The 14,978-nt window shown below is 42.8% G+C and overlaps 1 protein-coding gene across 3 annotated transcripts in view; it reads left to right on the forward strand.

Annotated features, from left to right (window-relative positions):
* The window catches only part of Tnrc6c (trinucleotide repeat containing adaptor 6C), an 81,390-nt gene that overhangs the window by 32,769 nt on the left and 33,643 nt on the right, over positions 1 to 14,978 (forward strand). For all 3 annotated transcript variants that reach the window (XM_028892557.2, XM_028892558.2, XM_037200853.1), the window contains exons 5-7: positions 7,257 to 7,469; positions 11,439 to 11,605; positions 13,868 to 13,948. In XM_028892557.2, coding sequence (XP_028748390.1) covers positions 7,257 to 7,469; positions 11,439 to 11,605; positions 13,868 to 13,948 — 461 coding nt within the window. The remainder of the gene's footprint in view (positions 1 to 7,256; positions 7,470 to 11,438; positions 11,606 to 13,867; positions 13,949 to 14,978) is intronic.

A 14,978-nucleotide genomic window follows, 5' to 3' on the forward strand; every position in this document is an offset into this window, starting at 1 on the left:
ACCATTTTCTAGCCTTTGTATCTAGTGGCTGTCTGTTCTCTGACCCCAGATATTTTTATTAGAGTACACAATATTTTGGTGAACACAATACCACCACAGACCATAAATGACAAAAGGAAGAAGTCTTCCCACCTAGATGTCTTACAGGTTTCTCGTGGTCATCCTGAGCCCGGTGTTCCTAGGTAGAGGCTTAGAGAGGCCATTAGAATGGGTGCTGAGTGCTGGTTGACTGCCCCATGTAAGGTACTGGCTAAAGTGGCCTTGAGATGGCTCAGCAGATAAAGGTGCTTGCTCCTAAGCCTTGAAAACAGGAGTTTGATCCCTGGGACCTGTACAGTGGAAGGAAAGAACCAACTCCCACAAGTTGTTTTCTGACTTCCACCGGTACTCCATAGTTACCTATCCTTCAAAAATAAGCAATTGTAATTTTTTTTAAAAAACAAAAGTAAAGATGTTAGCTTAAAACACTGTTCTGACCAGTCAGACTACTGAACAAGAGCTGAATGGACATGGACCATCAGTAGTATCCTTGCTCCATACCGCTAACAGAACCAGTGGCGAGCTCTTTGCATCTTCCTCACCCATTCTATGTGGTACACAGGGAACAAATGGGAAGAACAGGAGGGATTCTTGAGTGGTTAGACATCATGAAGAAAGCCTTACAGCAATGAGCAACCTGAGAAGAGGCCCAAGGACAGATAAGGCCTTTATAGAAACAGGAATCAGTTCTCAGAACTTGACAACTTAGACTTCCTTTTTGTAGAACTGGTTGTTCTTACTAGAAAACAAAGATTGCATCAGTGGGAATCTGCATGGGGAAGCAGGCGATGGCAGCCTAGAGGGATAGTGGCAGGGTGAGATGGAGGGGTGCTTAAAAGGAACAGTAACTAGGAAAGCAAAGAAGGGACTCAGAGTTGTGGCAGGATACAAGTAATGGTGTTCCTGCTGGCATTTCCAGAGCGCAGGAGGCAGGAGATTCAGGTAGGAAGGGATAACACCAAAGTATGTATTTGAAAGGTGAAATCTCAGCGCAGAGCTAGCTCAGCTGCAGCTGTGAGAGTAACTGAGGAAGTAGTTCCGGTCAACAGAGAGATACCGAGAGGCTAGGGCTGTGACTCAGTGACTGAGCACTTTCCTAGCATCCTGAAGGCCCTTGGGTTCAGTTTCCAGCCCCACAAAGAAAATACTTGAAGTGGCAGAATGGAACACTTTAAAGTCAGTAGAAAAGAGTATGGATGCAAATGGAGAGATCCCTCGTTTACTAGGGAAGAAGATCCATGCTCCAACCTGTAGAAGAGTAAAGGGTGAGTGACCAGACAGGCCATCTAAGAGGCCAGGGGCTTAAGGACACCAGTACTAGCCATGAGGTGAGAAGGTTTGAGAGCAGAGACGTGATGTCTGTGTAGAAGATGGAACAGATTGCTAACAGATTGCCCAAAGGGCTGCCAGACAATGATACAGTGGGTAAAATGGTCATTGTTTAGCCCTTGCAGGGCCTATCCTGGGTTAGGCAGTGTTCATGCAAGAGTCACAGAAGGTAGCAAAACAGCCAAGCCCCTGCCCTGTGGGGCCTGCAGGCCAGTAAGAGAGCCAAAGTAGGTGAAGTCTGTATGTGACATGAGGAAGGGTGATGAGGGAAGCCAGGGGACCATGCTGTGGGTTAAATGTGAAACCTGGGCACTGAACAGATTCTGGGACAAGAGGAGTGTCCCCTTCTGTACTCATCCGCGTGGTATGTTTGCTGCACTCCACAGTTGGCTTGCCACATAGGAATCCTGGATGGGTCTGTCTGCACCTCTGTCCCCGAATGAAATGTCACAGGTTGCACTCAAACCCATATATGTTCCCAGTTGGTGCATGTTTTTCTGTGAATCAGCATTTTTAGTGAAAAAGGCAGAGTTCTGTCTGTTAGAAGCCTGAAAGATAGGAAACATTGGTGTCATGTTCCCCTTCACACGCTTGTACCAGCCCAGAGAGCCCCACGCTGTAACTGTGATCACTAACCAAAAGTTCTGGGCCCAGTTTCTGCTGAACCAAATTACATTAACTGGCTGCTGCTTCAGCATCTGAACATGTGGTTCCTGGTTTGTTTGTTTGTGTGATTGATTATGTGTAGGGATATGTTTACAGGTGGGTATGTGTTTTCATGAATACGGGTGCCCCAGAGACCAGTTGTGAGCTGCCTGACATGGGGACTGGGAACTAAGCTCAGGTCCTCTGGAAGAACTGCAAGTCTCTTACCTGCTGAACCATCCCTCCAGTCCCAGTTCCTGTTTTTTTAACTGAGAAATGACTGTAGGAACTCAGATTTTAAGAACTTGAAAGAATGAAGAAAATGAGGAGGAAAGACAATTGACGGGAGAAAAAAATGAAGGAAGTCAGGCAGAGTAGTGCACACCTTTAATCCCAGCATTCAAGAGGCAGAGACAGATGGATCTTTGTGAGTTCAAGGCCAGCCTGATCTACTTAGTGAGTTCTAGGAGAGCCAGAGAAGGAGGATTTGAAAATTAAAATGCAGTGTATGGAGAATATGGTATAATGGTACATTCTTCCGATCTCAGTCTTCAGGAGGCAAAGGCAGAAGGGTCAGAAGCTTGAGGCCAGCCCAGACTATATAATACATAGTAAGTTCTACACCAGTCAGAACTACATGTGAGAAACTGGTTCAAAGCATAATGACTGACACAGTGTAGTGGGAGAGGCCAGTAGAACCAAGTCTCTACACTGTGACATGTGGTGATGAAGATGGAAAGCACTCTGAGAAGAGTTAGCACTTGAAAATGGCCACCACAAGCTGAGGGTGATGGTTCACAGCTTAAATTCTAAGACTCGGGAGGTAGAGGCAGGGGAATCTCTGATTTGGGGGCCACCCTGGGCCACGTGGTGAGCTTCAGGACAGCCAGAGTTACAGCCCCTGTCTCCAAAAACGAGAAGGGGCACTACCACGGCCCTCATAGCATGATGAGTAGTCTCACCATGTATGCACTGGTGTGCGTGCAGATGCGTGTAAATGTGTGTACATGTGTATGGAGACTGGAGGAAACCTCAGGCATCATCTAAAGAACACCTAAGAAACAGTTCTTGTCCAAGGCCTTACCAGTTTAACTACATCGGTTCCTCCTGTCTTTCCAGTTCTGGGATTACAAGAGTTCACTGTGTAACTGTTTCATCAAAGCATACATGACTACCAAATACAAATGCAGAAAAATGTATATGACACAGACTTCAAAGTCCCTGTGTCACGCCAGCTTCTGGAGTCTGCATATTCTTAGAGTTGTAACAGTTATCATAGAGGCTGCTGTAAGTTTAGATACCATTAACAAAGACAAAATGATGTTTGGTTTTTTTTTTTTTTTCCATCTGGTTAGTCCCTGTGTAGAAACTGTCGAGATTAGTGTGTTGTATAGCAGGTGATGGTGTTTGTATTTTTCTTAGAATATCAATCTCTCTTCTACCACTGTGGTATTTGGATCTCAGACCTAACACAAGCTACCTCAGAGTCCCAAGTCACCAGAGCCCAAGTCTTTGCAAGCTTGTTAGGTGAAGCTGTTCTTTGACCCCAGAGAAATAACAAACAGCTGACTGACAGCCACAGCAGCTACCAAGCTGGATCTGATGAAGCTGGGGCACAGGCACAGGTTCTTCATGGCGCTACTGAAACCCTTCAGTCCAGACAACAAAAGCCATCATTTTTAGTGGCTGGCCACATTTTTGTTGGCTGACCACATTTTTGTTGTTGGTAAACTTAGTGTTTTGTAGGTATTTTACTGCTTTGCTGTTGACCTGTGCTGGTTTTACATAATCCCCATCTATCTCAGAGTTTGGATTTTAAGTCGCTTTTTAAATTGCTAGTCATTAACAGTGAAATTAATCTCTTCTGTCTTACAAAATATGGCACTCCATTAACTTCTCCATTAACATTGTGTATTTAATCTTATAAGGTTTGTAAATTCTACAAGACAGTTTTGTCTTGTTCTTACATTGATACTAGTTTTCTGGGAGTCTCAGTAAAATCCATGTCTGTTAGGAAATTTTATGTAACTTGGCTGACTGTCTTGTTTGGACCTGACTCACCCCCCACCCCACCCTGGGGTTAGAACAGCAGTGGTAGCCTGAAGAAGTGTCTCTGTGCCTGTCATTGTATCAGATTCTCAGCTACTTATGGAACGCTCACAGGCCCTACTGACACAGGACGCCAAGTTACTGCACTGCACTTACGGTGTTCCTTCCTGATGACATTACCTGATTGCTTGTTCTGGGTCAGGCTGTCTGGCAGAACCTGAAGCTGTCCCTTATCTTGGGACCTCTAGTGGGAAATGGCCAAGAACAAGAAGGGGTAAACACAGTATTTATGTTTCTAAGGGTTAAAGCAGATTCTGACAATGCCAGGCAGCCTAATTATCTAGTATACTTGGACATATCTATGACAGCTAAGTAGCTTGCAGACACACAGGAAGCAGTAACTACTAATATAACTGTTCAGGGTACAGGTCCTCAGCTGGTTCAAGTGTAGCTGTGGGACCTGGATTGGGTTAGGTTTTGTTTGTTTGTAGAGGAGTGGGTATCTGATTTTTTTTTTTTTTCTTTGAGTCTCACTCCATAATCCAGGCTGGCCTAGAACCTGCAGTGATCATCCTGCCTTGGCCTCCAATGTTGAGATTACAGGCCTTTGGCCCTGTGCTTGGCTTCCAGAGGCTGTTTTATTTCATCCTTGATCATTATCATTTCACCTAAATGCTCTGATCATTTTTAGAGGTATTGGTGTTAAGGAAAGATGCATGTGGAGGAGAGCATATAGTTGATCCAAGCATGATGAGTGACCCCCATAGGCTCATGGAGATTGAGCTATTGTCCAACATCAAAAGAAGTCTCAGTTTGTCACCTTTTTCCTGAGCCTGTAGACACACAATGGTGCCAAAGTAAAATATTAGCTCCATGTGAGAGTCTTGAAATCTGAGCAAGAGAAGATTGCACTTGAGGAGCTTATTCAAGAGTTCTTCTGCATCCTGCTGAATGCCTGCTCTTCCTTCCTTGGGGCCACCTGTGATAGCTGTAGCAAGTTTGAGGCTGCTCACCAGGAAGGCTGTGGTTGGCTTTAAAAGTCCAGAAAGGCTGAAGCTAACTACAAGCTTGAATTTGCATTTACATCACTTCTACTCGATCCAAAGCTTACTTTTCTGACACAAATATTAAAAGGTTTTATAAAGACTGAGTTAAGGTGAGATCATGTGAGTTAATCATGGAAGAGGCATGTCTCCCATTCACTACACTGAAACATGGGAAAACATGATTGCCTAGGTCAGTGATTGGTGATCTTTGAAGTCTTAAGAGCAACAGAAACTAGAGCTGCAAGCTTCAAGACCCCCATCCTAGGAACTTTGTTACTCTTCTTCAGTGTGCATCAGCAAGACACCATGACAACTCTGTTCTAAGACTGGGACTCTAAAATTACCTTTCAGTCACCAGGCAGAGGGATTCAGTTTTCAGCAACATTACAATAGTTTTTAACAGAGAAGTGATTGGAGTGATTTGTACTTTTTATAGCTGTGGGTAGGGTGGGTAGATTTTGCTTTTCTGTATTTTGTAGGGCCATGGGGATTGGCAGATCTGCTACAGAAGTGAGAACGGCACCTATGTGAAAACCTGTGAACCACATTCATAGGCTCCCACTACAGGACCTTCATTTAAAAATAAATAAATGGGTAACAAAGTTGGAAATACAGTGTGGCCCCCAGAATTCCTATAAAAGTGAACACACAGATATACACACATAAAAGAAAAAAAAACTTTTGGCAAAAAATGAAAGTATTTGAAAGTTTCAGAGGGGGGTTTTGGTGGGTGGGTAGGTGGTTTGTCTTGGGATGCTTAGGATGGAACACAGGTCTCATGGGTGTTTTGCATACTTTCCCACTAAGCTTCATCCTCCAGCCCTGAAAGATAATATTCTTCATTTTAATACCAATGTTTTAAATGTAAATAAAGCTTGGTCTGCCTGATCCATACAACATTTTTTACAAAAGATGTCAGGATTGCTCTAACAATGAAAACTAAACAATGGACATGATTTTAATGCTGTGCATTTAAAATGATTTTCTATAAACTGAAAGTGCTTGTTTTGCACCAGAACTATTTTAATAGGTTTCAGTGTGTCACATTTCTTCTGGAGGCTAGACTAGAGATCAGCTTAACCCACAGAAACTGCTTGGTTTCCCAGTCAGCAAGTACTATTCCACTTACCCCCAAGGCTTTAAATGTGAAGGTGGTGAATTCTTTGCTGCGTAGGATTTTCTATTGATTTTTTTTTTTTTTTTTTTTTTTTTTTTTTTTTTTTTTTGTTTTTCGAGACAGGGTTTCTCTGTGTAGCTTTGTGCCATTCCTGGAGCTCACTTGGTAGCCCAGGCTGGCCTCGAACTCACAGAGATCCGCCTGGCTCTGCCTCCCGAGTGCTGGGATTAAAGGCGTGCGCCACCAACGCCCGGCTTTTTCTACTGATTTTTAACGGAAACCAAAACTTTCCACAAAAATGGATTAACTAATTACTATGGTCTGACTATTTATACTTAGTTCTAACTTTCTTACTTATTCTGTTAGTAATTTGTAGTCTGGCCTTCCAAAGACATGGAAGAGGAGGAATACCAGACCAGGAGAATCACTGCTCACTCGTTCGGCTGCTGACTCAGTACTTTTCTGCTGATTGGCCACAGTACCACAGTATCAGCTGTGCGAGTTTTCTTCATTTAATTACCCCTTAAATTTGTAGAACTGCTTCTCCAGTTTTGGTTACGCTTTCTGTGTAATTACAGGTAGCAGTTGCCAGCAGTAACTGATTGGGCTAACTTACCAGTTATTGTTGACAATTTGCTTAAACTGTTGCTCAACAGAGAGCTTGTAATTTAAAATGATTCGTTGCTACATGTCCTTGTGTCATTAATAAGTAAGTAACTCCATTTTATTAGAATAAAGAATGTCATGGGATCTAATTCCATACTATTTTTAGTAAGAAAATTAACAAACTTCACAATTGAGATATAATATTCATGTTGAGAGCAAACAATTTAGAACTGGTCCCATCCTGTGCTGTCTTCTCTTCAGGTCTCTCTGAGCTAATACACCATGGCGTTGCAGGTATTGGGCGCTGTCCTTGTCACTGTCAGCAGAGGCAGGGGCCCTTGGAGGCACAGAATAATGAGTATTTGAATTGATTTGGAAAGTCACAGCTTGACTTCAGTTTCACTTGCATCCTCCCTCTTCCCCAGTTTCATCCGGCTGGGGAGAAATGCCCAGTGTTCACTCCAAGGCTGAGAACTCATGGGGAGAGCCATCCTCCCCGTCTCCCCTGGTCGACAATGGCACAGCAGCGTGGGGGAAGCCTCCCAGCAGTGGCAGTGGATGGGATCATCCTGCTGAACCAGTGGTGCCCTTTGGAAGAGCCAGCGCTCCTGCTGCTGGCCCAGCCCTGTGCAAACCAGGTAAGCCAAGCCTTCTTCACGCCTGGACCTGGCAGATAAGAAACGGTTCCTGGGGCTGGAGAGATGGCTCAGTGGTTCAGAGCACTGGCTGCTCTTCCAGAGGTCCTGAGTTCAATTCCCATCACCCACATGGTGGCTCACAACCATCTGTAATGGGATCTGGTGCCCTGTTCTGTCATGCAGGTATATGTGCAGGCAGAACACTGTATACATAATAAATAAATATTTTTTTTTTTTTAAAAAAAGAAAGAAACGGTTCCTGGGGCTATGGAAATAGATCAGTAAATAAGATTATTTGCTGTGGGGTGGGGAAAGATTATTTGCTGTGCAAGTATAAGGACCTGAGTTCAAATCTCCAGCACCTATATAAGAAGCCAGACATGACTGCACATGCCTGGAACTCCAGGTGCATCCTGGGAGCTTCCTAGTCAGCTAGCATAGCCAAAATGACTAGCTCCAGATTCAGTGGGAGATAGTGTCTGAAGGGAGTGAGGTCGAAAGTGATAGAAGATGACACCTGATGCACTCTTTCACTCTTATACACACACAGCGCATGAATCCATAGATTTATGTGCCTGTACCACACGAACATTCACGTGTGTCATCCACATGAACATAAGTAAATGAAATGTTTTTGAGTATTCTATTTACAGGAATATTTTTCACTGAATTTTAGAACATGCCTTTTTTTTTATATTTTGTTTGTTTCTGGTTTTTTTTTTTTTTTAATTGTTGTATTTTTGAGATAAGGTTTCTCTGTGTAGCCCTAGCTGTTCTAGAACTCACTCTGTAGACCAGGCTGGCCTCGAACTCACAGAGATTCATCTGCCCAGTTTAGCATACCTCTATTTTAAACACAGGGTTTTTTGGGGGGTTTTGTTGTTATTGTTGTTTTGCTTTGAGGGGGTGATGCTAAGTATACACTCTTGTCACCCAGCTCTTCCCCATACTAATTTTAAAAATTACGTTTTTAGAATTAGAATGCTTTTTCTCAATACATTTAAACCAAGACTGTAAAACAGTATTTGCCATGTTTGATAGATGACTACAAAATGATTTTGTTTTGTTCTGCTGTTTTGTTTTGAGACAGTCTTTCTTATTATGTAGTCTTTTGGCTGGCCTGGAACTCATTTGTAGGATGGCTTCAAACTCAGCGCCTGGCTTTGTATTTATTTTTGAAAAAAAGAGAGCATGGATTTCAATTAAGTTCCTTTGTGCTGGGAAATGGTAGTGCATACCTTTAATTCTGTCACTTGGGAGGCAGAGATAGGAAGATCTCTGTGAGTTCCAGGACAGCCATAGCTACTCACTGAGGTCCTGTCTCAAAAATAAAATAAAAGGGAAAATCCACAGAACGTTCCTTTTTATAATATCCATAATGCTCTAAAATCTGGAGCTTTTGAACACCAACACAACATTCCAAATAGAAAATTCCACATTTTATGTATGTTATGTCACAGTCAAATTCTAGGCAGGCTAAAAATTACATTGTTTTTAAAAACGAAAGAAAGAAGCTTATTTCTTACAGCTCTGAGGCTGGGGAGCTCCTGAGCATGGCAGTCATCTAGCAGAAGCCTCTGGCTGGGTGGTGACATGCAGTAGACACCGCACAGCACCTAAGGCTGTTCTGTAAAATCACCAGGCTGAGCTGGGCGTGCAGCCACATGCCTTTAATCCAATCAGAAGCATGAGGATTCGAGGCCAGTCTGGTCTAAACAGTGAGTTCTAGGATAGCCAGGCAGCCAGGGATCTGTAGAGGGACCCTGGCTCAAAATTATTATTATTATTATTATTATTACTACTACTACTACTACTACTACTACTACTACTACTACTACTACAACTACTATTACTACCAGGCTGTGGCTCAGTGGCAAAGAACAACTACCCACTATATACTTGCCTAGCTTGCCTATGGTCCTGATGCCCAAAAAAAGAAAAAAAAGTTGGGCAGTGGGGGCTCAAGCCTTTAATCCCTAGGGGTGGGGGTAGTCTGGTCTACAGTATGAGTTCCAGGATAGCCAGGGCTACACAGAAAAACCCTGTCTCAAAAAACCTGTCATGTACTGGGCCTGTAATTTTGCCCAGCTTGCATATGACTCTACCTAGACTCACTCCCTAGAACCTCAGTTAATAAATAAAATTTCCTTCAGGAAATGCATAAAAATTATATATAGAATATAAATGACTTTCATGTTTCTAGTCCCTAATGTATCCTAGTCTGAAATCTGAACCATTTCTGTTACCAATCATTACAGTAATAGACATTCAAACCTGCAGCATCATTCACCTGTCTATAGCATTTTATGCCCACCCATTTAAATTCATTCCACCAAACAAGATGAATAAATGATATCATTGTTTTCTTCTTAGGATTAGGATTTGAAAATACAGTAGTGTGACATTTCTTGCTTTGCTTTTATCTTGAAAATAAAATTCTGTTTTGGATGTCCAAGTCTGTACTTTAAACAACTTGAGCAGAGGTGAGTACAGGCTGCAGCTTGGTGGTAAAAGACTTGCTTTGTATGTTTGTTACAAGGCCCCGGGTTACATCTCATTACTGAAAAAGACCACAAACAGAAACAGTAAAATATCTGTTTCCATGGCTGCAGAACTGTTCCATTTTCTTTGCTTGTTGTTAGATGTATGTCCAGGTTGATTGATTGATTGATTGATTGATTGATTGACTGACTGACTGATTGATTGATTGATTGATTGATTTGAGACAGGGTCTCACTCTGTAGCCCTGGCTGGCCTGTTACTCTGTAGATCAAGCTGGCCTCAAACTCATGGAGATCCTCCTGCAACTGCCTCCCGAGTGCTGGGATTAAAGGTGTGCACTACCAAGCCCAGCTTCATCCTGGGTTTTTAAAAGGCAGCATTTTGTATTTTACTGCTTTGCTAAAAGTGGGTATTTGTTTCATATGGTCACTGTTCTGGAAATATTTATTCTTGTGAATTTTGGTTAATAATCTAGGGGAAAAGAAAATTCCAGATGTTGAGATGTCACTTTTAGCTTTTGTCCTCAGTCCCAAATTGTTGGTGTTTCTTTAAAAAAATATATATATATACATGTTTATTTTTACTTATGGTCATGAATATGTGTCTGTGTTGAATTACGTCACATGTTCGCAGGTGTGTACCCTCAGAGGCCAGGAGAGGGGTAGATCCCCTGGAGCTGGTGTTAATTGCAGTCGTGAGTGTTCAGCTTGGGTGCTGGAAAGCAAACTCAGGTCCTCCAGAAGGTCAGAAAGCCCTCTTACGTGCTGAGCCTCTCTCCAGCCTTCAGTTTTAGCATCTTAAGCGGCCTGAACTTCAGCCCTAGTTCTTCTAAGAAGTAAATAATGTGTGGCAACTTTCACACACACACACACACACACACACACACAACCAAAAACCTAATTTTTTTAAAGGAGGAGGAAATAACATCTTGAAAAGAAAATTTAGTGTCTGTTGGAGTTCTGTCTTGAGTTTGTGGACATCTTCTGGACCACCATTAGAAATGCAGGCTGCTGAGCTTCCCAAAAACCTGCTTCCCATAACATGATCCCTGCCTGTTCCTAACTCCTGCCTGTTGCCAGGTGTGAGAGCCCTGGCTCAGGTGATGTATTGCCCAGGGGTTATCTCTGGCTGAGATGAGACCTGAAAGGAGAACAGTGCCGTTTTTCAGGAGTCCACCTTTGAGTGGCATTTTCATGCTGTGAAGAGACTGCTGCACCCCTGTAGCCTCAAGACTTACCTTTAGAATGCCTGTGTGTGCAAGTAACCATAGTGGCTGAGGAAGTGTGCAGCCGCACAGCTAGAGTTTAGAAGGAACACATGAGTCACACTTCACCCGTGTGCCTAAGGGAAAAGAACTAGCTAAAAGGTGGATAAGAGTTCCTGTTTTCCCCATCCCTTGTGTGTCACGTGACACAGGTTTCTTCTGGAGCAGGTAAGTCTGACAAGTTTCCGTCTGCTCTCTTCCAGCTTCCAAATCTATGCAAGAAGGCTGGGGCAGTGGTGGGGACGAAATGAACCTGGGCACCAGCCAGTGGGAGGATGAGGATGGGGACATGTGGAATAATGCTGCCTCTCAAGAAAGCAGCTCATCCTGCAGCTCCTGGGGAAATGCCTCAAAAAAAGGACTTCAGAAGGTAGGCACTGCTAGAGAGGCCTGGAAGCTAGGAGGCCTGTACTGTAGACTAGGCAGAGCCAGTGACTGGTGCAAAGATAGAATTCACTTTTAGGTAGTCTTGGGACTCTAATCCTTTCTGTAAATTGGAAAGATCAAAACTATTCTCCTATTCATAAAATTTTGTCTTTTCCAGTAAGTCCTTTGGGGGAGGCTAAGGTGGTGTGTAGATTGCAACAAAATCATAAAATATGCACAAAACCAATAACACCTAATTAAAGCCAAAAAAGAGGAAGAATGTAGGGGGAAAATACCATTTACATCAAAAAAGAAATGCTGATCTCCCTGATACATAAAAGTATCCAATATCCCAATGAAAATGAGCAAAGAATGTAAAAATGATCAGATGATCAGAGGGGAATACGAGGTGCTGTCCAGCATATAAGAGGGTGGCCATCCTGACTCAGAGGCGGCCACTTGAGCCAATAGTGAAAGGTGCCATTTTTCATCTCGGACCAACAGAAATCCAGAGGTTAACTCAACACCCTTGGGAGCTGGGCTACCCATTGACTGTGGACTCAGTCCTCAAAACCAGAACACAGAAGTAAATGAAATACAAGCTTATCTGCTCTCCAGGCTGTGGGACATCAGTTCTCACTGCACCTTGCTGGTGTCATCTGCAAATTGACATTGCACCGCCCATACATTGCACCGCCATTTGTCATGGGCATTTGTAGTTCTTTTGTAACATTGTTGTCATGGAGAATGAAAATGAATATGCTTTAGTGCAGCAGCCAATTAGAGTCTATCTATGCATCCTAATATGATGAACCAAACACTTGATGAAATATATACTTATGAAAACATCAACAAGTGATATTGAGAGAAAAGGCAAGGTACAGAAAAAGTACATAGCATGGGCCACCAATCTATGGTAAGATGAAAGAGAGAAATAGTTGTGTGTACACGTATGTAATGTTCCAAGTTTTCTGTTCTCCAGAAATATAAGAATCTTGAAAGAGAGACTTCTTGGAGAGCTCGGGGTCTGAGCAGATGATATAGTATGGAGGACCTTTTCACTTTATCCCTTTTGTAATTTAGAATTATGAATGCATTGTTATTTTTAAAAGAATAAAGAGTTTTAGAAAAGCATGCAGTAAGCAGCAGGCAGAACCGAGAGCCTGAAGTCAGCCTATCTGTTAAGGAGTAGAAGTGATTACAGACATGAAGAGAAGCTGTTTACAGTGGGGCTAGGGAATACAGTTGCCATGGGACCAGAAAGCCCCAAGTAGTCAACTACAGTGATAGGCTCTGGCCCTGGAAGCATGCCCTCCAGGTAAACTGACTGCTAGGGGACAGATACCTCCTGGCTGCTACAGCTCCATGCACTCTGCTGTGGAGCTAGCACAGCCTCCATGGTGAAAGAGTACACCTGTAACCCAGCACTCAGGTAATAAAGACAAAGGATCAAGAATTCAAGGTCATCATCAGTTCTAAAGCAAGTTTAAGACCAGGCTGGCCTACATGAGACCCTGTTTTCAAAGGAAGGAGGGAGAGAAGAAACAGAGAATGGAAGGAAATAAGGACCAGGAAAGCAAATTCTTCTCAAGAAGGGTGGGCTTTTTAGCTTGGTTTTGTTTGGTTGTAGGGAGAATACTAAGACTCTGTTCATCTTGTGTACCTGGTTCTCATGGCACCCTTTGTGCCCTTGCCCCTGGGCTGCCTTTTCTCTGTGGTTGGATTCTATCCTCTTTGTCTTTTACATTTTCCTTCAGACTCCTTTCCTCTTGCCTGAGGGCCAGAATATGGATGAGGTTGGGTAGTTAATAAGATCAACAGGCTTGTTCTTCTTTGTTATGTGATGTGGCTCTTTCATTCATTGGAACAAGACCTCCACATTTTGTCATTGTTGAGAATAAAGCTTATTCAAGGATAAACACCATGTAATCTTTAGTAAACGTCACATAGTGCTGAGCTTAGAGGCATTCCTTGTGACCAATGGAAATAATTCATATTGTGATGAAACAAATAATTTTATAAAAGGAGAAATAATTTTCCTGCTTTTTGTTAATCCATAAATGTCATGCATTAGCCAGCCTACAAGTGCACCTGCAATTTCCCATGGTGTTAAATACAAGATGATGTTGGGCTCTGAGGAACACAGCACAGTCCAGTGTTAACACACAAGATTCTGTTTCTGCAGTCACTGAGTTTGGGCTGTCCCCCAATGAATGTGACACATTAAAAGTAACTCTTGGCCTTTACCCTGTCCACTCTGTTCCAGGGCATGAAGACGCCAGGCAAGCAGGATGAGGCCTGGATCATGAGCCGGCTGATCAAACAACTCACAGACATGGGCTTCCCGGTAACTGGCATTTTGATGTCCTGCCCACTCTCAGTAGATGACCTTAAAGCATTCCCTAGCCAGTTTGTGGTGTGTGATGAGGCATAGATGCTTTGCGAGATGAAGTTACTATGTAATTATTAAGTTCCCTTTGGCCTAAGCCATGAGTACAACAAAGAATCACGTACTTTCCATCAAGAATGTCTTTTTCTAAATAAAAGACTACGTATGATTTGTAATTTCCATGGACTTAGACAATTCCATATTTTCTTATGATTTATAATTACAAGTGAGTTTAATTCCTTTATGTAGTAAATAAAAAGATCCAGCAAGAAACAGCACTGAGTTAAAGCATCATGCCTCCCCGAGGCATCCTAACAAATCAGCTTCGTTCCTGAGTTTCCAACGATATGTAGACAGAACTAAGGTGTCTCAGATGTCCCCTGAAGAAGCACCTCAGTCTTCTCAGACCCTCAGGTCAGGTAATGGCAGTCCAGAGAGCAAGCTGTTGCCCACATTCCACACATAAGCCCTTCACATGTCTTCTTCCAGATCCTTGTTTGATGAGCATTTATCCCTCAGTCACTATGTATGTGTCTAAAAGAAGAATATGTCCAGAACAGCCTTGTGCCTTACACTGGTGCTCTACAAGGTTAGCAGGACACTGCTCTATCTAACAGCCTCTCTCTAAAAGGGAGGGCCAGAAAATGTTGCAGTAGACATCACAGCATATCCCATCCCTGGTCTCTAGCAACTTTGGTTTTTTTCTTTTTTTAAGATTTTTGAAATGTTTAAAATATTCTTTTAAGTACATGTGTGTGAGCCTATATGAGTTGCTGAGCCTACAAAGGCTAGAAGTGGATATGGGATCCTCTGGAACTGGAATAACAGTTGGTTATGAGCCATCTTGTGGGTGTTGGGAATTGAACCCAGGTACTCTGCAAGAACAGTAAGTTCTCGTAACCTCTGAGCCATCTCTCCAGCCCTTATTTTTATTTTTCAGTTCATTCATTTGTTTATGGATGGTGGTGTTTTGTCTGCTTTAAGTCCA

This window comes from Peromyscus leucopus, chromosome 8b (genome assembly GCF_004664715.2).
Source record: "Peromyscus leucopus breed LL Stock chromosome 8b, UCI_PerLeu_2.1, whole genome shotgun sequence".
Lineage (NCBI taxonomy): Eukaryota > Metazoa > Chordata > Mammalia > Rodentia > Cricetidae > Peromyscus > Peromyscus leucopus.